At 48.2% G+C, this 23,503-nt stretch overlaps 1 protein-coding gene across 3 annotated transcripts in view; it reads right to left on the bottom strand.

Annotated features, from left to right (window-relative positions):
* Nucleotides 1-4,378: 4,378 nt before the first annotated feature.
* Nucleotides 4,379-23,503, bottom strand: part of PDCL (phosducin like) — a 165,627-nt gene continuing 146,502 nt past the window's right edge. For 2 of the 3 annotated variants that reach the window (XM_075322820.1, XM_075322819.1), the window contains exons 3-6: nucleotides 23,300-23,413; nucleotides 10,823-11,008; nucleotides 7,671-7,852; nucleotides 4,379-5,030 (exon numbers count right to left, since the gene is read on the bottom strand). In XM_075322820.1, the coding sequence (XP_075178935.1) occupies nucleotides 4,479-5,030; nucleotides 7,671-7,852; nucleotides 10,823-11,008; nucleotides 23,300-23,413 (1,034 nt within the window). In that variant the 3' untranslated portion in view covers nucleotides 4,379-4,478. Of the gene's footprint in view, nucleotides 5,031-7,670; nucleotides 7,853-10,822; nucleotides 11,009-13,304; nucleotides 13,412-23,299; nucleotides 23,414-23,503 lie in introns of those variants that run through there. The other variant, XM_075322821.1, reaches the window with a different exon arrangement.

Genomic DNA, 23,503 nt, shown 5'->3' with positions numbered 1-23,503 from the left:
TAAGGGAAGGGATTCCAGTACTCATCCCTAGGAGCACCCCAGGAAATGAGCCTCCACTGGTCGAGCCTCCGGGGAGGGACAGGGGGACCTAAGAGGAGGCAGTACGGGCCCGATGGGAGACGACGAAGCCTCCCAGGACTTCTTCATGAGACTCCTGACCTAACTATCAGATTCCCAAGCTGGTAATCGGCCGCAAGGGGGAGCGCTGTTTGTAGAGCGACCTTGGCCACCTGCATGGGAATCTCCCAAAGCAACCCAGAACTCTCCAGGGAAAACTGTGTCAGAGGACACTCCAGAAAGCTCCTCAAGGAAATCCCATTCTAGAGAGAGATCCAGGACAGTAGCATGGACAAGAAACCCCCTTGCCCAGAGGTTTTCAGGTCCGCGAACATTTCGCCCTGAACGGAGGGGAAGACCTACTCATCCTCCAACCCCATAGTGCACCCAACTGCTCCATTAAGATTCCCCAATCATCTCAGGGAAAAGAAAAGACCGGTCAGGCCCCCCGGAGGAAAACCTTTATCGGGACCCACCAAGGCGGAATCAGCCTCAGGATCAGACGACTGGAGGTAACTGTTTTGTGGCAGAAGGGTCAGCAGCAGGGAGGGAGGCTAGCGAGGCCTGAAGCTCCTGTATCAACATGGACCTCCGCTTGGCACAAGGGATGGTGTTCAGCCCTAAGCAGCTATACACACGATGCCTGCCCTCTCCACTCAACGGAACAGAGAGGCGTCATCAGACCAGGCAGCCAGCCCATGTCCTGATACAGCAATATCCAGGAGTGTCCACTGGGATTCAACTCCCAAGCTCACACACCCAAGGCCATCAGCCACCAGTAGCCCATGGAAGGGACAGACGTACACTGCTGGCAAAGTTTCCGTAGCCTTGCACACTTGTCAGACTTGACACAAATACCAGCAGGCACATCCTCCTGGAAACCACTCACCATGTCAGCCTGATACCAGGCATAAGGGACCGTCCCTCAGCCTCTTACCGAAGCAGGGGGAAACGCTGGGCTCTGCAGAAGCAGAGGAAGACCTGACAGTGCACACAGAAGAATCCTTACCGTGGGTCTGATGCCTTCCGGGCAGCCTTCCTGTGGAAAGGCCTGCCCCCCCCAGCGATTGGTGATGTTCCCCGCCTCCTGCAGCAGGTCCCCGACAGGCCGTGTCAGCGTCGGCGTGTCCTCCACGCTGCCTCCGCAAACCGGAAGCGCTCAACCGGAAGTTCGCAAGACCGGAAGTCCCGCCCCCGGGAGCACTTCCGGATCGCTCCGGCAGCGTGCATGCAGGAAGCGGCCGGCGGCTCAGGGAGGACGCCGGCCGGGGAGCTCAACAGCCTGCATCACCCCAGAGGAGGTTCCGGAAGGCTGGAGCAGCGGTCCCCCACAGCGTGAGGGAACAGCAAGGGAGGAGCGGTGAAGGCCCGACCGATGCTGTCCGGCTTAAGGTAACAGGGGAAGAAAAAAAAAAAAAAAATTATACTGTAGTTCGCCGGCCACCACAGCATAGGAGAAAATAAAAACCTCTCCATGCCCCATGGGGACAGGAAAGACACTGGCTGTGGGAGGTGGGAGGGTCCTTTTAAACCTCTTGAACTTCCTGTCCCAATTAGGGCGTGGAGAGACAACCTCCTATGCTGTCGTGGAAGGGACTAGAGAAAACCTGATGTCAAATTCCCTTTATAGTTGCTAGCCAGGTATTATTTATTTTATCAAGAGCCTAGAATGGGTAAAGTATATAAAAGCCTCACTGATGCCTAGGAGGCAGGGGCGGTGGTGGAGTAGGTGCGGCGGGTGTCTCGGCTATTCTGCGGACGCCGTGAGGCAGGAGCTAGCCTTGTTGATGTTAAGTAACAAACTGTTGGTGGTGCAGGCTTCAAAGAAATAGTGCTCGGAGTTAACGCATGCGCAGATTGTGCTCTCGATATAATGGAGAGCAGATATCTCATTTGCACATGCGCTACCTCTGGCCGCCATTTTCCTCAAGTTCGCTACTGGAAGATCAATGGTCCGGAGGCGGCACATGCACAAGTGAGTTCTTGGTGCATTACTAAGCCAAGAGTTAAATCTGCACACACAGACTCCAGGCGCCATTTCTTTAAAGCCCGCACCGCCGACATTCTTTAATCACTGAGGATGGCTCACAGCATCTCTCCACTCCTGCCACCGCCATCTGGCCCTACTCCATTGCACTCTCCGTTAATCTACAACCGGATTATAAGACGCACCCCCCCCAATTTTTTTTTTTTTTGTGGGGGGGGAAACTGTCTTATAATCCGAAAAATACAGTAAGTTCCCCAGTCTCATACTCACCTGCCACCATCTTCATATGTTTCCAGTGCTTCTCAGTCTCCTGTGATTTGTAACCTGATGGCAGCTCCAGTGCTTATTGGAGAGGGGCAGAGGTCACAACTCAATACAAGTCTATAGGAGCTTCATTTAGGCTCTCATAGACTTGTATTCAGCACATAGCTTCTCCCTGGCTGGAAGTCAGAAGTTATGAGCACAGAATGACACCACGGGACTGGAGTGATGCTGAAAAAAGGTGAAACTGCCAAACAAGTATAAGACCCTTCAGGGAATTTAGGATAAAAAGCACCACATTCGGAATTAACTTGGCATTGTGACATTTGGACTGTAGATCAGCCTGGAAGTGTGAAATGCACTACAGCAAAAAAGAATGTTATTTGTTTGTTTTTTTTTGTTTTTTTAAATTGAGAAAAGTTTATTCAGAGGGTCATTTATTATTCAACCCCTCAAACCACAAGAATTTTGTTTGGTTCCCCTAAAGTATTAAGAAGTATTTCAGGCACAAAGAACAATGAGCTTCACATGTTTGGATTAATTATCTCTTTTTCCAGCCTTTTCTGACTAATTAAGACCCTCCCCAAACTTGTGAACAGCACTCATAGTTGGTCAACATGGGAAAGACAAAGGAGCATTCCAAGGCCATCAGAGACAAGATCGTGGAGGGTCACAAGGCTGGCAAGGGGTACAAAACCCTTTCCAAGGAGTTGGGCATACCTGTCTCCACTGTTGGGAGCATCATCCGGAAGTGGAAGGCTTATGGGACTACTGTTAGCCTTCCACGGCCTGGACAGCCTTTGAAAGTTTCCTCCCGTGCCGAGGCCAGGCTTGTCCGAAGAGTCAAGGCTAACCCAAGGACAAGGAAGGAGCTCCGGGAAGATCTCATGGCAGTGGGGACATTGGTTTCAGTCAATACCATAAGTAACGTACTCCACCGCAATGGTCTCCGTTCCAGACGAGCCTGTAAGGTACCTTTACTTTCAAAGAGTCATGTCAAGGCTCATCTACAGTTTGCTCATGATCACTTGGAGGACTCTGAGACAGACTGGTTCAAGGTTCACTGGTCTGATGAGACCAAGATCGAGATCTTTGGTGCCAACCACACACGTGACATTTGGAGACTGGATGGCACTGCATACGACCCCAAGAATACCATCCCTACAGTCAAGCATGGTGGTGGCAGCATCATGCTGTGGGGCTTTTTCTCAGCCAAGGGGCCTGGCCATCTGGTCTGCATCCATGGGAAGACGGATAGCACGGCCTACCTGGAGATTTTGGCCAAGAACCTCCGCTCCTCCATCAAGGATCTTAAGATGGGTCGTCATTTCATCTTCCAACAAGACAACGACCCAAAGCACACAGCCAAGAAAACCAAGGCCTGGTTTAAGAGGGAAAAAAATCAAGGTGTTGCAGTGGCCTAGTCAGTCTCCTGACCTTAACCCAATTGAAAACTTGTGGAAGGAGCTCAAGATTAAAGTCCACATGAGACACCCAAAGAACCTAGATAACTTGGAGAAGATCTGCATGGAGGAGTGGGCCAAGATAACTCCAGAGACCTGTGCCGGCCTGATCAGGTCTTATAACAGACGATTATTAGCTGTAATTGCAAACAAGGGTTATTGCACAAAATATTAAACCTAGGGGTTGAATAATAATTGACCCACACTTTTATGTTGAAAATTTAACTGAGCATCATAACTTGTTGGTTTGTAAGATTTATGCATCTGTTAATAAATCCTGCTCTTGTTTAAAGTTTGCAGGCTCTGACTTATTTGCATCTTATCAAACCTGCTAAATCTGCAGGGGGTTGAATACTACTTGTAGGAGATATATATATTATATATACATATATATATACATATATATATATATATACATATATACATATATACATATATACACATATATATATATATATATATATATATATATATATATATATATATATATATACATACATACATACATACATACATACACATCACACACAGATATAATGTATCTCTCTCTCTAATAATGCAGGAATCCTGAAAAAAAGGCAAAAACATTAAATAATTAAGAACATTCTGCTAAAACAGGGAATGCTTTATTTTATCAGTTATCGTATAAACTAATATAAATTAACATATAAACGTTGCTGTCACTATATACAGAGGGCGGCGGGATCGGCTCAGTCTATGTCCAGGTCGCTGTCGTCACTGTAGCACTGGACGGATGGGTTACAGATGGACGAGCGCAGAAGATCCTTCTCGGGTAACAAGCTGCACTCGTGCAAAAACGCTTCCAGGTCGACGGCAAAGAAATCCTCCCCGAGCTGATCCGTTATCCGGACAAAGTTGCCCACCAACTCCCCCGCCTTGTAGACCAGCAGCGCCGGCAGAGCGTGCTCACTAAACTTACTGCTGGTGCCGAGAAGGGAACTTTTTACTCGGCAGAACTTCACCCCTGGGTACTCAGACGCCAGACAGATGATGCTACCGCTGGCAGCTTCCCCCCCCGGCACCTCATCCTCATAGATCAGTATGATCACCAGGGTATTCTTGTGCTCCTTATCCACAGTATCCAGGAACTCCTCCCCGCTGCCGATATCAAACACCTTCTTGTAAACCTGCGACACCTGGCAGAGCTGCAGCTTCATCTCCTCGATTCTCTGCTTCCTGTACTGCTCCAAGAAGTCTTCATCATCCTCCTTGTTCAGCTCGTTGAACTCCTGCATCGTCATCTGAAAAAGAAGGGACCTCCATCAGGACCAGAATAAGCATGGTCTATATTCTACATGAATATAATCTATAAGGCTTAGCATCATGTGCAATTCAATATATTTACTTCTCATCTGATGAAGACCATGGAGAGGCTTATCCTGTATCATCTCCGTCCTGTGGTGGGCCCAGAGCTGGACCCCCTGCAGTTTGCCTACCAGCCCGGTATTGGGGTGGAGGATGCTGTCATCTATGTGCAGCATCGATGTCTCGCTCACCTAGAGCAAGCAAGAAACACTGAGGGTCGTGTTTTTTGACTTCTCCAGTGCTTTCAATACCATCCAGCCTGCTCTACTGAGAGGGAAGTTGGAGGGAGCAGGAGTGGACAATCAGTTGACGGCATGGATAATCTATTACCTCACCAACAGACCACAGTATGTGAGGTTTCACGACTGTGTCTGATGTGGTGGTCTGCAGCACTGGGGCACCACAGGGCAGTCCTCTCACCCTTTTTGTTTAGTCTGTATACGTCGGACTTTAGGTACAACTCAGACCACTGCCATCTTCAGAAGTTCTCGGATGATACGGCAATTATTGGATGCGTATCTGACGGGAATGATTAGGAATATAAGGGTGTCATCAGTGACTTTGTTGGCTGGTGTGAGACCAATGCTCTACAAGTAAATTCCAACAAGACGAAGGAGATGGTTATTGACCTTGGGAGAAAGTCACCCCCTATAGTTCTGGTGAACATCCAGGGAAAAGACGTTGAGACAGTGGACTCTTACAAGTACCTGGGTGTCCACCTCAACAAAAGGATGGAATGGACTACAAATACAGATGCCCTGTGTAAGGGCCAGAGTCAACTCCACCTATTGAGAAGCCTAAGGTCCTTCGGTGTCTGTAGGACTCTGTCTAGAACATTCTATGACACGGTGGTAGCATTTGCCTTTTTTTACGGAGTGGTTTGTTGGAGGGTTGGTTGTACTGAAAGGGACAGAAACAGGATCGACAAACTGGTACGGAGGTCAAGCTCTGTGCTGGGTTGTCCTCTGGAGTCTGTGGCTGTGGTGGGTGAGAGGAGGATGTTATCAAAGCTGATAGCTAGCATGAAAAACCCCCTCCATCCCCTGCATGGAACTGTGGAGGGCCTGAATAGCTCCTTCAGTCAGAGACTTTCACCCAGATTTAACTGATAAGTGAAAATGGTCATATCGTGCCTAGTTTGCAATTTTCCCTCTCCATTGATATGTGACTCAGTGTTACAAGGTGTCAGGTGTGACTGGGGAGCAGGGATGTTAAATTTGGTGTTCTCTCACACACTCTCTCATACTGGTTACTGGAAGATTAACATGGAAAAGAATTTGAGGATCTGGAAAAAAAGAATTGTTGCTCTACATAAGGATGACCGAGGCTATAAGATTAACGACAATCTGGCACCAAGCTGCAACATTGAGGCCAGGACCATAGCGGTTTAACAAGACAGGATCCACTCAGAACAGGCCTCGTCACGGTTGACCAATGGAGCAGAGTGCATGAGCACCGCGTCATATCCAGAGGTTGTTTCTTCACAATAAGAGAATGAGTGCTGCCAGCATTGATGCAGAGATTACAGGGGTGGGGAGTCCACATATCAGTGCTCAGACCATACGCCACACACTTCATCAAATTGGTCTGCATGGTTGTTGTCCCAGAAGGAAGCCTCTTCTAAAGATGATGCACAATAAAGTCTGCAAACAGTTTACTGAAGACGAGCAGACTAAGGGCATGGTTTACCACTAGAAGTCCCAGGAATTTCGAGCTCCATAGGGTTCCAATGGTAGAAATGTTAAATGACCCCTCTCTGGGACTTCTAGTGTTAATAGAACCATGTCCTGTAGTCTGATGACCAAGATAAACTTATTTGGTCCAGATGTTTTCAAGCATGTGTGGTGGCAACCAGGTGAGGACTACATAGACAAGTGTGTCCTGCCTACAGTCAGGCATGGTGGTGGAGGGTTATGGTTTGGGGCTGCACGAGTGCTGCCGGCTGTCAGGAACTACAGTTCATTGAAGGAACCATGAATGCCAACATGTACTGTGACATTCTGAAGCAGAGCATGAACCCCTCCCTCCTTATTCTACATAACGACCTCAAAACACCTCCAAGACCACCAATGCCTTACTAAAGAAACTGAGGATAAAAGGTGCTGGACTGGCCAAGCATCTCCAGACCTAAACCCTATTGAGCATCTGTGGAGCCTCCTCAAAAATGGAAGGTGGAAGAGCGCAAGGTCTCTAATATCCACCAGCTCCGTGATGTTGTCATGGAGGATGGAAGGGGATCTAGTCTAACAGAGTTAAGGCAGTGCCTGAAAATAATGGAGGCCACACAAAATACTGACACTTTGGGCACAATTTGGCCATTTTCACTTACAGGTGTACTGAATTTTGTTGCCAGTTGTGTTGAGTTATTTAGAGGACACCACATTTACACTGTTATACGAGCTGCACACTGACACGGTACATTGTATCACAGAGGCAGATCCTCCTCCCAAGTGTCAGTCTGGCAGGGGTATGGGTTTTTTCAGCTGGGAGTGGGGGGAAATGTCTGGACTGAGGTTTTTTTACTCACTGTATGTGAAAAAAAAAAAAAAAAAAAAAAAGGAAATCCGCGTTTTTACCTTCCCATGTAACTTTTCTTGAAGCTCCTTTTGCTTCTCTTTCTCCTTCTCTTCGTCCAAGTGTGATTTGCAGGTCATGGACAACCTCTTCACCAGCTGCTCCAGTTCCCTCTTCTGCTCATCGTTCTGCTCCGTCTCCAGCTGCTTATATCGCCTCCAGTCGTTGATGACGCCTTTGGGACCTAAAACAAAAATCACAATTTTGTGAGAAGGGAACACTAAATTCTGACCCACCAGGGTGACAATCAATACTACAGCAGGATCGAACCACTTAAGAGATTAAGAACGGCAAAACTGCAGCGACTAGAGCTAGCTCTGATCGCTGCTGCTAGAGGTCGGTGCTGGCTGTATAAAACAGCCGCCCCTGAACTTGATTCATACACCTACATCAACTGCATGACTTATCAGAAAAGTGGAGAATCCCTTTAATCCCTTAACGACCGCGGGCAGTAATATGTCCTAGCGGTCATGTTACAGTCAGCGGTCTGCCGACGGCAGCATGTCGCGAGCAGCGCACATCTCAGCTAATTTATATAGCGGAGATGTGTGCCTGCTAGGCACGAGCAGAATCGTGCTATTTAACCCCTTAATTGGCGCTGTCAATATATGACAGCGCCATTATAACGGCATCGGCGGTAAACATTTACTTACCGGCCGATACCGGAAGTAACGTGACATAATCACCTGACTTCCGGTGGTTGTCATGATAGCACAGGGTCATGTGATGACTCCTGTAGCGCACATGAATTACTTTCAGTTTCACTCAACCTGGAGTCAAGTGAAGCAGAAAGCGTATCTGCTGTTTACAGCTGATAGGGCAGAGCGATCAGATTGTTGATCCATATAGCCCCCTAGGGGAACTAGAAAAAGAAAGAAAAAAAAAAACAAAAAAAAACAAAAACCCACCACAAAACAAAACTAATAGTTCAAATCACCCCCCTTTCCCCCCCATTGAAATTAAAGGGTTAAAAAAACCCCCACACATTTAGTATCGCCGCGTTCAGAAATGCCCGATCTATCAAAATGTAAAATCAATTAATCTGATCAGTAAACGGCAGAAAAAAAAAAAATTCAAAACGCCAAAATTACGTTTTTGATCGCCAGAAATTTTGCGCAAAATGCAATAACAGGTGATCAAAACGTAGCATCTGCGCAAAAATGGTACCGTTTATAACGTCAGCTCGAGATGCAAAAAATAAGATGCAAAAATATCACTGAGCCATGGATCCCGAAGAATGAGAATACGGGTCACAGAATATGGCGTAAAACATGCGCCACTTTTTTCCAACAAACTTCGATTTTTTTTTTAACCCCTTATATAAAAGTAAAAGTATACATGTTTGGTGTCTACGAACTCGCACCGACCTGAGGCATCACACCCACACATCAATTTACCATATAGTGAACACAGTGAATATAAAATCTCAAAAACAATAGCGCTATCACACTTTTTTTGCATTTGGATTTTTTTTGCCGTTTTCCAGTACACTATATGGTAAAACTTATGGTTTCATTTAAAAGTAAAACTCGTTCCGCAAAAAAATGAGCCCTCACATGACCAGATTGACTGAAAAATAAAAAAAGGTTACGTCTCTTGGAAGAAGAATTGCGAAAAAAAAACGGAAAGAGCAAAATCAGCCGGTCATGAAGGGGTTAAAATAATAGTCTGCAGTCGCTATATGACCATAGTCTTCTAAATCCTGACAGTTTGAGCTCCAAACGCTGCCAGCATTCCCCGGTATTGCAGGCGAGAGTGGGCACAAGCATGGAAGCCTGACTAGATGGGTTCGGCTTTTCTTAATATATAAGTGTAACAAGCGAGGTCCGAGCACGTTTAGTCAGAATATGAGCAGATGTAGGCAAATCCATACGTTCCGGTCACGTAACCACCGGGTCTCGGAGGGAATACAAAAGAATCTCGAAACTGTGCGTTACTGTAGACTTCTATCAGAAGTGTGGAGGGGGGAAAAAAAAAAAAAAAAAAAAAAAAAAAAAAAAAAATCGCACAACTATCCTCCTCCCCTCCAATCAGCAGATGTTGAGGACGATCGGGTAAACAGGCCAGAACATTCCCGGTATCTGATCTCACCATTCAGAGCGCATGTATGTACAGTGTGTCCACCACCCATATCCTGTCCACCGCCACCAACGTGAGAACGGCAGCAGCTATAGGCATAGAAGTGGTGTCTAGGTATAGTAAAGTAGCCATGTGCTACACAATGAAACCACCTATAGCGCCACCTGGTGGAAAACAACGGAGTTAGCATTTTTATCTAGAAAACGGAACGAGATAGAGGAAAAAAGTGAATTACAAAGTTGTAGGGCATCATAAATTCAATACAAATCAACACCTTACATACAGAAATGCTATGATTAGAACGTGTAAAACTCACAAGGCTGCGGACGTGAAGCGATACCTCATGGAGACCTTCCTACAAGTCATTGGGTATGGTGGCTGCATGGAGTGGCCTCCGCTCACCTGACCTGACCCCATTGGACTTCTTTCTGTGAGGTCACATCAAACAGCAGGTGTATGCGACCCCTCCACCAACATTGCAGGACATACAACGACGTATCACAGATGCTTGTGCACACGTGTCACCTACCATATTGCACAGCGTGCAGCAAGATACAGTATGCTGTGCAGAGTCCAGATGTGCATTGCAGCTGACGGGGGCCACTTTGAGCATCAAAAGTTAAATGAGCGCCATATGCGTGACCAACATTCAATGTTATGGGGGGGTCATGGGTTTCATATCACAGCATTTCTGTATGCAAGGTGTCTATTCGTATTGAATTGATGATGTCCTACAACTTTGTAATTCACTTTTTTTCTCCATCTTGTTCCGTTTTCTAGATAAAAATGCTAACCCCGTTGTTTCCACCAGGTGGCGCTATAGATGGTTTCATTGCGTAGTGCATGGCTACTTTACTATACCTAGACACCACGTCTATGCCTATAGCTGCCGCCGTTCTCAAGTTAATGGCGGTAGACAGGTATGGGTGGACACACAGTATATGGGGACAAACCACCAGCGTTCAGCTGTCAGATATCCGTCTTGCACGAGTTGCATTACTAAGACCCCACCTGATAGAGTAACACGATAACGCGGCTGTGGGAAGCCATTGTTGCACTGATGACCCCAAGTTACCTGTGTTGATGGCGCTGCCTTCCTTCCCTCCATCGGATTCCCCGCCGGCGCTCTGTCGGATTTTGCGGTCCTGGTCGCTGTCCTCGTCGTCACTGCTGCTGCTGTAGTAGTACTGACACTTCTCCCCCAGCAGCTTGTCATCCAAGGTGGTCATTCTGCCGCTATCATGGGACAGGGACGAGGAATCTGCGGCCGGAGAGGTAGAAATGTCAGGAATCCGAATCTACACATCAGAGGGACGAGGAGACTGAGCGAGCGGCAGACAGAAGGCGCAGGACACGTGACGGCACCGCCGTGCCAACTGCACAAATCCTGGATAAACTGCCATGGAGACTGCGCCTCGGCCCAGATTCATCGCCAGGAACGTCAGAGTATATGGTTACATCCATTAGTGCCAAAAGCTGCCCTGTCGCGAAAAGCGAGGGCCACCGGGGCTTGTGTGGCATCTGCCGGAGGGATTTTGGTCCTCTTTAAAAACTATATACAGTATGTGTATGAAACTCTCAAAGATAAGTCTAGCAATACCTTTACATGGCCAGTCCGATCCTCCATTACTGACAAATCAGGGCTGCAACTGATATGTAGATAAGGCTGAAGAGCTATGGTAGATCTGAAGCCTCCGTCACTCCAGCTCTATTCCTCTCTAGCTCCATCTCCTGCTGCCTGACTGATGGCTCATTTGCCCCAAGTCCACACAGCACAGAGGCAATCAGGCATAAGGAGGCAGCACTGGGCAGGGAATAGAGCTGGAGTGACGGAGGCATCAGATTATCATAGATCTTCAGCCTCAACCACAAGGGGGGCGCAGGCAGGGCTCACCCCGACAACAACCACAAGGGGGGCGCAGGCAGAGCTCACCCCGACAACAACCACAAGGGGGGCGCAGGCAGAGCTCACCCCGACAACAACCACAAGGGGGGCGCAGGCAGAGCTCACCCCGACAACAACCACAAGGGGGGCGCAGGCAGAGCTCACCCCGACAACAACCACAAGGGGTGCGCGGGCAGAGCTCACCCCGACAACAACCACAAGGGGTGCGCGGGCAGAGCTCACCCCGACAACAACCACAAGGGGGGCGCAGGCAGAGCTCACCCCGACAACAACCACAAGGGGGGCGCAGGCAGAGCTCACCCCGACAACAACCACAAGGGGGGCGCAGGCAGAGCTCACCCCGACAACAACCACAAGGGGGGCGCAGGCAGAGCTCACCCCGACAACAACCACAAGGGGGGCGCAGCCAGGGCTCACCCCGACAACAACCACAAGGGGGGCGCAGCCAGGGCTCACCCCGACAACCACAAGGGGGGGGCGCAGCCAGGGCTCACCCCGACAACCACAAGGGGGGGGCGCAGCCAGGGCTCACCCCGACAACCACAAGGGGGGGGCGCAGCCAGGGCTCACCCCGACAACCACAAGGGGGGGCGCAGCCAGGGCTCACCCCGACAACCACAAGGGGGGCGCAGGCAGAGCTCACCCCGACAACAACCACAAGGGGGGCGCAGGCAGAGCTCACCCCGACAACAACCACAGGGGGGGCGCAGGCAGAGCTCACCCCGACGACAGCCACAAGGGGGGGCGCAGCCAGGGCTCACCCCGACAGCCACAAGGGGGGGCGCAGCCAGGGCTCACCCCGACAGCCACAAGGGGGGGGGGCACAGACAGGGCTCACCCCGACAGCCACAAGGGGGGGGGGCACAGACAGGGCTCACCCCGACAGCCACAAGGGGGGGGGGCACAGACAGGGCTCACCCCGACAGCCACAAGGGGGGGGGGGCACAGACAGGGCTCACCCCGACAGCCACAAGGGGGGGGGGGCACAGACAGGGCTCACCCCGACAGCCACAAGGGGGGGCGCAGCCAGGGCTCACCCCGACAGCCACAAGGGGGGGCGCAGCCAGGGCTCACCCCGACAGCCACAAGGGGGGGGGGCACAGACAGGGCTCACCCCGACAGCCACATGGGGGGGCGCAGCCAGGGCTCACCCCGACAACCACAAGGGGGGGGGGGGGGGCACAGACAGGGCTCACCCCGACAGCCACAAGGGGGGGGGGGGGGGGCACAGACAGGGCTCACCCCGACAGCCACAAGGGGGGGGGGGGGCACAGACAGGGCTCACCCCGACAACCACAAGGGGGGGGGGGGGGCACAGACAGGGCTCACCCCGACAACCACAAGGGGGGGGGGGGGGGCACAGACAGGGCTCACCCCGACAGCCACAAGGGGGGGCGCAGCCAGGGCTCACCCCGACAACCACAAGGGGGGGGGGCACAGACAGGGCTCACCCCGACAGCCACAAGGGGGGTTTTGCCAGGGCTTACCCCGACAACCACAAGGGGGGGGGGGGCGCAGCCAGGGGGCGCACACAGCGTGTGGGAAGCGGCTGTGCTGCCTCGTTATCACACGGAGTGAGGCGAGCCGCTGCCGGGCGGGTGCGCACATACATGTACACATACACACAGCAGCCTCCGCGCATTGTACCTACATTGTTACGATCCACCACCGACAAAAGGCAGCAGATGGGCAGATAATAGAAGGGCGGAGATGATGCTGGATCATGTGACCGGAAAAGGCGGAGCCTACACGCCAGTAGTTCTGTGGGCTGAGCGGAAGCTGTACGATGACGTCAGCGTCACGTGCTAGTGAGCGGTCACGTGAGCAGTAGTTGCGGTTCGCCGCTGGACAGAGGATTGTAGTGTGCACTGTGCTCTGCGGTGCGGTATATGAGCAGGGGCGGGTTTTTTGTTCTTTTTTGAGGAAACATGCTTCTTCTTGATATAACAACAATTAAAGAGACTATCCAGCCATTAAAAAGAAAAAAACGCTATAAAATGACATGATAATTCTCACCTTATTAACCCTTCTTATATTTTGCCTTTTTTCTACTTTCTGGTGTTTTTTCTCCTGTATTTTCCCCGTTTCCTTGTGTAATTGTCATATTTTCCATAAGGCACCTTACTCGATCATGCTCCTCCTTGTGGGGGCTTCCAGACGTCTTGATTTGCAGTTTTTTGTGTCAGTGTCCTCGAGTCCCCCCTCCCCACCTCCCCATGGTGTGAATTTAGATATGTCAGAAATTTGGGGGCAAATGTACATTTATGAACCACGTGTGCCGTATGAATGAATTTGTGATATTTATCATGAAGGTCGGGCATTACGTAGAAGCAGCAATGGAGATTTCCTCATCTCAAACAATTTATTAAACTAAAACCCAACAACACTGGTGGGTACACCACCACCCCCCCCCAAAAAAAATGTTAGGGTTTCTATAACTTGTCCTGTGGCCTTGAACTTCAAATACAGGTGACAAAGGCGCCTCCTACTGGTCACCAGTGGAGTTATTGTCTGCGGAGGACGGGAACCCACTCTTCTCAGGTCATTGAGGTTCTGGGGTACAGAGTTATGGCCTCTACGTGGCGACTCAGCTGATACCATAGGTTTTCTATGGGATTCAGGTCTGGAGAAAGTGCAGCCGCTCCATTTAAGGTACCCCAATCTCCTGCAGATGTTCTCTAATGATGTGATCTCGATGAGGTGGAGCATTGTCCTCCATGAAGATGGAATTCGGCCGGTGTTGGTCATGTAGGGGCACAATGACCAGATTAATGATGTTATTTCAGTAGTAGGGGCTGTCACTGTCCCATTCACACAGTGTAGGACCGTTCTGTAGTGACTAGATACACCGGCCCACACTGTAACACCACCACCACCAAATGCGCATCTGGTGACAACAGTGGCTGATGCATAGCGCTCTCCTTGATGTCTCCAACTTCATTGGTGGCCATAATTTCTACTCAGCGTGAATCCACTTTCATCAGTAACCAACACTGAGGCCCATTGATCCCTCATCCAGCGTTGATGACCCCTGTGCCCGGTGGTGTGGTCAAGTACCTTGCAGGTCGTCTAGTACAGAGGTCCCCAACTCCAGTCCTCAAGGCCCACCAACAGTGCAGGTTTTTGGGATTTCCTTAGTATTGCACAGGTGTTAATGTAATTACCTGCCCAGGTGCTGGTTCCAACAGCAGTGCAATGCTAAGGAAATCCTGAAAACATGCACTGTTGGTGGGCCTTGAGGACTGGAGTTGGGGAACCCTGGTCTAGTACACAGACCACACTGATGTAATTGGTTTTGAATGGTCTGACGTAACACTTGGAGGCCTCTCACCTCCCTTAAATGTGCCTGCAATTGTGTGGCATTCATCATCCAGTTCTGGGGGACATTGTTCACAATGAAGCGGTCATCAGTGTGGGATGTGGCCAAAGCACGTCCACTTCTCTGCCTTTCTGTGATTTCCAGTCTCTCTTGCAATCTGTTAAAAATATAAATCTGCAAATTGTGCCGTGCAACCCCCTGTCATGTTATTCCCCTAAATAAAATCCCGAGTGACCGGTTACCTCCAGAAATCGCCTAATTAGTAATTTGAATCCATCTATGTGTTATTTGTTCTCAGTATAATTACAGCTGTTCTGTGACGGCCTCAGAGGTTTGATTGAGAACAAGCAGCATAATAAAAACCAAAGAACACACCAAACAGGTCAAGGATCAAGTTGTGGCAAAGTGTAAAGCAGGGTTATTTTATAACAAGAATAGCCCAAGCTCTGAACATCTCACAGAGCAGTGATGAATCCATAATCAAAAAATGAAAGGAATATGGCACAACTGCAAACATACCAAGACATGGCCGTCCACCTGAACTGACATCCCTATGTCACGATTGTCACTTTGTGCCTTGTGACTAGTGACAGGCTCAGGCCTAGTTTTTCTTAAAATACAAGACCATACATATTTAATGTGTTTCTTTCCTTTGGCACTCGAGGGGTTACTTTCAGTTTATGTCTACTCAGTGCAGTTCAGCTGTTCCTGCTGATGTCCACTTCCAGCCTGGATTAAGACCCTCTGCCTCCAGCAGAGGGTGCTGGTTATCCAGGATCATTCTGGAGCTTGGCCCGGAGGTGGACGGACGCATTCCTTAGTTGCCGCAGTTGTCTGGTTGTATGAAAGTTATCCCAGGTGTTGTAACTTTCCCAGTCCCTGTTCACCCCTGTGTGTTTCCCCACCTGTTTGTTTATGGGTGTTCGACTTTGTTGTTGTTACCCCCTGTCAGTTGTTTTTGTTGGTGGGGGTTCTCCATCCTGGTCTGTCAGGGCTAGGACAGGAGATAGGGAGAGGCCGGGGGCTCAGACGTCGCTACCTTCAAGCGTAATTCTGGGTTGAGGTAAGCCTAGGGCACCCCTTTAGCTTGGGTCAAGCTAAAGGGGTGCCCTAATGTCACGGGTTCCTTCTCCGATATTACACAATCAACAGAGCGAGAGATGATTGAAGAATCCAAAGAACATTTATTACACACAAGTCAGAAGGTCCATAAAATAATCCACCACACAGTGGGTAAAGTAGTCCAGTAATGGGATAAATGTCCAGGTCTCTCTGGGGAGCCTCAGCTTCTCCCAAAGAGGATGAATCTTCCTGCCTTTCTCTTCTCCTTCTCAGACAGACTGAATAATCCCCCAGGTAAAAAGAGAGGTTGGGTGGATTCTAGTACCCCCTCCCTCAGATTTAGGGACAAAAGCCCTGCAGGGGGTGATTAACCTGCAAACAGGACAATGTACACACGGCAAGTAAATGGTAACTGAGCTGAGCTAATGAACCTGCAGACAAGACAAGAAATACACAGAATGAATGGAGCAAGGCTCCTAAAATACGAGCCTACACAAAATGATACACAGCCCACAATATCACACCATCACACCTAGGCTTAGCCTCAACCCAGAATTACGCTTGAAAGTAGCGACGTCTGAGCCCCCATCCTCTCCCTATCAAATGCAGTCCGATATTTTACATATACCTATTGAATTGAATGGGTGTGCATCGTCCAATATACGCTGCCATTCACAGCATGTAGCGGGTTTTTTTCTCATGCCTAATTGGCATGACAAAAAAAAGCCCTGGATGGCACTGCCCCATAATATAACATTGGATCAAGAGCTATCCGATAGAACATCGGATAACAGTCGTCCGTTACTGAGCAGTTCCAGCCAGTGCCGACAACAGCTGATCGGCTGAGGTTCCGGGTGTTACACCCAGACCAATCAGACATTAATGACCTATTCTAAGGATAGGCTATCAATTGAAAAGTCCTGGACAATTCCTTTAAAAACCCAGCAGTGGTTTCTTCAAAACCTTTGAAAAACACTCAAGAAATGTCCAAAGAAACATCACCTGAAGTGCTTGAAAAACAGCACTCGTTTTTGATTATTGGCTTGTCTAAACAGAAAAAAATGCTTGTTCGTTGGGTGAGATGAAAAATCATTGTTATTGGCAGCACCTCTATGTAAACACGTGATGCCCCGCTGACATGATATATGTGGACAGAGCAATTGTATTTACTGTACACATGGAAATTAAATTACCACTAGTGATGAGCGAGCACTAAAATGCTTGAGTGCTCATTAGTCGAATCGAGCAGGTCAGATGGGCTCGACTCGAGTAATGAGTATAATAGAAGTCAAACTGAAACTTCATCATTTTTCTGAAATACCCTAAAATGAGGGCTGAAAAAAAAAAAAAAAAAAATTCGCTGAAATAGATGGAAACAGCATGGGGAGGACACCTGGATACATCTCTGACTCCCAGGTCACTGCTGGGAACGAAATAAATAATTTTAAAAAACAACATGGGGTTCCCCCACTTTTGATAACCAGCCAAGGTAGCAGAGAGCTGGGGGCTGATATTATCAGGCTGAGAAGGTCCATAGTTATTTGGCCCTTCCCAGCCTAAAAATACTAATCTGCCCCAGAATTGGCACACCACATTAGATCTAATGGATGCACCAATTCTGGGGTGGCTGCTGGCTGGTATTTTTAGGATGGGAAGGGCCAAATAACATTCTCAGCCTAATAATATCAGCCCCCAAGGTGTCTGCTTTACCTTGGCCGGTTATTAAAAATAAGAAGGATCCCACGTAGTTTTTTTCATTCATTTATTTATTTTTATCAAGTACAGAAACTACACACGCAAGACACTAATTATATCTCTAGTGGATATCTATGTGCCTGCATGTGTAGTTTACTGTACTTGTTAATACAAGTGCATCTCAATAAATCAGAATATCATCAAAAAGTTAATTTATTTTAGTAATTCAATACAAAAAGGGAAACGCATATACACCATGTTCCAAATTATTATGCAAATTGGATTCAAGTGTCATATAGAATAATTTTTATTTTGTTTATCAATGAAGCTCGTTGATGGTATTGTGTCTCAGGGTTCTTTGGATCACTGAAATCAATCTCAGATACCTGTGATAATTAGTTTGCCAGGTGAACCCAATAAAAGGAAAACTGGATGTTCCACAATATTAAGCAGCCACAGTTTTCAAGTAACATGGGAAAGAAAAAGGATCTCTCTGCTGCTGAAAAGCATCAAATAGTGCAATGCCTTGGACAAGGGATGAAAACATTAGATATTTCCCGAAAACTTAAATGTGGTAATTGTACTGTGAAGAGATTTGTGGCTGATTCTGACCACATACGTGTTTGTGCTGATAAAGGCAGAATGAGGAAGGTTTCTGCCAGGCAAGTTCATCGGATTAAGAGAGTAGCTGCTAAAAAGCCATTACAAACCAGCAAACAGATATTTGAAGCTGCTGGTGCCTCTGGAGTCCCTCGAACCTCAAGGTGTAGGATCCCTCAAAGGCTAGATGTGGTACATAAACCTATTATTTGGCCACCCCTAACTAGTGCCCACAAGCAGAAATAGTTGCAGTGGGCCCAGACATACATGAAGACTAATTTTCAAACAGTCTCGTTTACTGATGAGTGTTGAGCAACCCTGGATGGTCCAGATGGATGGAGTGGTGGATGGTTGGTGGATGACCACCGTGTCCCAACAAGGCTGTGACGTCAGCGAGGAGGTGGAGGAGTCATGTTTTGGGCCGAAATCATGGGGAGACATCTGGTAGGCTCCTTTAGGGTTCCTGAAGGTTTGAAATTGACCTCTGCAAAGTATATAGAGTTTCTGACTGACAACTTTCTTCCATGGTACAAAAAGCAGAAATGTGCCTTCAGGAGCAAAATCATCTTCATGCATGACAATGCACCATCTCATGCTGCAAAGAATACCTCTGTGTCATTAGCTGCTATGGGCATAAAAGGAGATAAACTCATGGTGTGGCCACCACCTTCACCTGACCTCAACCCTATAGAGAACCTTTGGAGTATCATGAAGCAAAAGATCTATGAGGGTGGGAGGCAGTTCACATCAAAACAGCAGCTCTGGGAGGCTATTCTGACATCATGGAAAGAAATTCAAGCAGAAACTCTCCAAAAACTCACAAGTTCAATGGATGCAAGAATTGTGACGGTGATCTCAAAGAAGGGCTCCTATGTTAACATGTAACTTGGCCTGCTAGGATGTTTTGGATTTAAATAGCTTTTTATTTCGGTGAATGTGACCTCCTAATGCTGCAAATTCCACAAAAGAGCATTTTCAGTTCTTTTAGGGTACTTTCACACCTCCGGTTTTTCTTCTGCGGCACAATCCGGCACTTTGCAGGAAAATCGCAACCGTTTTTTTTTGCTGCCGGTTGCGATTTTCCTGCATAGACTTTAATTAGTGCCGCATTGTGCCGCATGGCCTTGCGTTCCATCCGGTTTTTGCCGCATGCGGCAGATTTAGCCGATGCGGCGGACGGATGGAACGTTGCCTGGCACGTTTTTTCGTGCGGCAAAAAAAACCGCATCGCGCCACATTCGGCCGATGCGGCGCATCTCTCAATGCATGCCTATGGCGGCCGGATGCGGCGCGATGCGGCAAATACCGCATCCGGCCGCCGCATGCGGTTTTTGCCACTGCGCATGCTCAGTAGCATGCCGCAAGCGGCAAAAACCGGGCGGGCCGCATGGGAAAAACTTATGCAAAGGATGCGGTGTTTTCACCGCATCCGTTGCATAGCTTGCACAGCCGGATTGAGCCGCGGGGCTCAAGCCGGATGTGTGAAAGTAGCCTAAAACATATAAAATGTTTAGAAACTTTTCTATGCCTAATAATTTGGAACAGTGCATTTTGAGGTTTGTTGTTTTGTTAAAAAAATTGAAGATTATACTGTTATCATTGGGAGGTTTCTTCAATAAAATTAGATGTATACTCTAACGGGTGATGACTTTTAATAGTCTGACTGTCATTTGCACCGACCATTTAGGAAAATCAAAGAAAAATATAATTTGTATAATAATTTGGAACATGGTGTATTATATAGAGTCATTACACACAGAGGGATCTATTCCTATATATTATATAGAGTCATTACACACAGAGGGATCTATTCCTATATATTATATAGAGTCATTACACACAGAGGAATCTATTCCTATATATTATATAGAGTCATTACACACAGAGGGATCTATTCCTATATATTATATAGAGTCATTACACACAGAGGGATCTATTCCTATATATTATATAGAGTCATTACACACAGAGGGATCTATTCCTATATATTATATAGAGTCATTACACACAGAGGGATCTATTCCTATATATTATATAGAGTCATTACACACATAGGGATCTATTTCAAGTGTTTATTTCTGTTAATGTTGATGATTATGTCTAAGGGTACGTGCTCACGATCAGTGTTTGCAGCGTTCTGGATGTAGCGTGTTTTCGCTGCGTCCGAAATGCTGCGCTGTACAGTACAAGCATAGTGGACGGGATTTCTAGAAATCCCGTGCCCACTGTGCTTGTTTTTTCCACAGCAAACACTGACCTGCGGTGTGGCTTTCCAAGCTGCAGCATGTCAATTGTTTGCTGCGTATTCGCATGCGTCCTCCGTAGGAAGAACACAAGCGAGAGACTGCAGCGCACTGAACCCTGATCGCGGGTACGAGCAGCTGTGTTCTCCTGCAGAGGAGACTCATGGCCCCGCAGGTCAGGACCCACTGCGTCCAGGAAGCAGTGAGTCCTGATCGTGGGCACATACCTTTAGAGCCAATGAAAACCCAAAAGTCATTATGTCAGAAAATTAGAATAATTACTACGAACACCTGCAAAGGCTTCTTCCTAAGGGTTGAAAATGGTCCCTTCGTCTGGTTCAGTAGGCTACACAATCATGGGAAAGACTGCTGGCTTGACAGAAGTCCAGAAAGCAGTCACAACAGTGACAACTGTTACAACAGTTCAGGAGGTTACCTACAGGGCCATGCACCGTACTCCCTTGGGGGAGCTAACCACGAGCTAACCCCTATACAGGGACTGTCGGGCGCAACCCAAGAGGGCCTAAATGCACGTCAGTGGAGTAGACTCAGGCGGATTGGATAGCATCCCGTTCAGGTCTCCTGGTGAGGTGGTAGTAGGTCCAGGGCAGGAACAGGCTGGCAGGCTCAGATGTAGACTGAAGCTGGCAGGCACAGGTGGTAGCTGGTTAGTAGAGGAGACTCACAGGAGGGACGGGAAGATGGACGCTCTCAGGCTGGCACACGTGGTCTGCAGGCAGAGACAACACAGTACGGAGCACAGGAGAACCTGAACAACTAGCACAAGTGACAAACTACAGGAACACGTTGAACAAGCACCATACAATGGGGAAGGATGCCTTAAGTACCCAGTACCTGTCAGAGGTCAGCAGAGGAACATCCGGGTCAAAAGATGCTGGAAAAAGTGGAAAGAGCGCGTGCCCTAGTGCGTATGTGCGAGCCCCGAGACCCGGATGCCAGAGCAGGCAGCATGGGAGAGGAGGCTAAAGCGGACCTTAGGCGTGCATGATCTGGGACCCGCTGGAATGCCGGCAGAAGTGTGGATGGGAGCGGAGAGCGACGCTGATGCCCCTGGGCAGGGAGCACTGACGACGCCTGTGTTGGGCGACCCAAGGGAAGCGGACTGGAGCAGGGGGCATGGAGGCCGGGGCGGTGAGTAGTGAGCGCTGCTGAGCCCTTGGGATGGTGGCTTGACTATGACTCTATATAATATATGTGTTTACTTTTTTGTATTGAATTACAGAAATAAAGTAACTTTTTGATGATATTCTAATTTATTGAGATGCACTTGTAAATTAAAAAAAATGATGTGCTCCTAATTTTGATATCCAAAGCCTGTTGGTATCACCAGGCTTGAAAGGTCCATAGTTATTGGGGCCTTCACAGACTAAAAATAGCAGCCCACAGCCACTGCACAAAACGCGCATCCATTAGATGCGCCAATTCTAACTCTTCACCTCAGCATTGCCCTGGCGTGATGGTAATCGGGATAATGGTAGTTGGGGTTGATGTCAGCTGTGTAGTGTTAGCTGGGATCAAGCCCAGAGCTTAGTAATGAAAAGGCAAAGCTCTGGCGTAGTCCATGGCATTCCCACGACGTCCACCGATTATGTAGTACAACCTAAGGAGCCTCGTTTTGAGAACAACGCTTTATTGGTCCCTCCCAATTAGGTAGTTTTCTGCGATATCCAACGACTGTGATAAGCGGTAATGACATCAGTAATGTTACCGCTTATCACTGCCCTTGCCGGGTCACACAGACGGCAGCATGAGACCTGGAATGTCTAACAAACAGTGATGTTACCGAGTTACTGACGTCACCTCTCTTTGCCCATTGCCCCATGTATGTTGCCCTCTATATGACCTGGCGACAGTGTTGATGAGCGGTAACGTTACTGATGTTATCACCACTCATCACAGTTGCCGGGTATCGAAGAGCACAGCCTGATTGGGAGTGACCTATGAAGTGTCGTTGCCAGAAAAAAGTTCCATAGGTTGTACTACAGAATCAGTTGACCTTGTGGGAACGCCATGGACTACATCGGCGCTGCAGGTATTATCTTTTTTAACAATAAATTGGTTAACGAGCGGCACTATCTTGTTTTTTTCTCTTTTTATGTCTTTTAGGTTTAAAACAGGGCTAGTGTCGAGGTGTGTTTTTTTTAAAATAAAATAGTTTTGGGAGTGTTTTTATTTCTTTTAACTTATTGAGTTAGTGATGGAGGTGTCTGATAGACCCCTCTCCATTACTAACACCAGAGCTTGATGCCAGCTGACAACTACTATTACCCCAATTGCCACTGGACCAGGGCAATCAGGAATAGCCAATGCAAAGTACCAGAATTGGTGTATCTAATGTTATGCGCTACTTGTAGGGTGGCTGCAGGCTGCTATTTATAGGCTGGGAAGTGCCCAATAACCATGAATCTTCCCAGCCTGATAATATCAACCACCAGCTGTGTAATGCTCGTCAGGCGAGCATGGGATTAGTGGATCCACTGGACCGAAGTTACTGATCACCGGCCTGGAGGAGCAAACTAGAACAGCTACTGAGTCTTCACTAAAACCACAGGAGATGGCGATAGACACACACACTGGTAACTAGCTGACAGAGGGCAGCCCCAGGGGATCAACGGTACCTCGGCAGCTGGCGTCATGGACACAAACATTCTCTGGTTGTAGAAACAACAGTAGCAGATATCAGAAGTGGTCAGTGTGGATACTTACAGCAGTTACAGCGGATATCATAGGAGGCGGCCGGCATGGATACTTGCAGCAGCGGATATCGTAGGAGGTGGCCGGTGTGGATAGTTGCAGCAGGAGCCATAGACTTGTCATACTCTGAAACACAGATAGGAATCAGCAATAGAACACAGCACAGAAATAGCAGTAGCACAAAGGAACCTGAGAATTAGCAACATATAGAACTTG

The sequence above is a fragment of the Anomaloglossus baeobatrachus genome, chromosome 9, assembly GCF_048569485.1.
Source record: "Anomaloglossus baeobatrachus isolate aAnoBae1 chromosome 9, aAnoBae1.hap1, whole genome shotgun sequence".
In the NCBI taxonomy this organism is placed as follows: domain Eukaryota; kingdom Metazoa; phylum Chordata; class Amphibia; order Anura; family Aromobatidae; genus Anomaloglossus; species Anomaloglossus baeobatrachus.
This window is presented reverse-complemented; position numbering and strand designations above follow the sequence as displayed.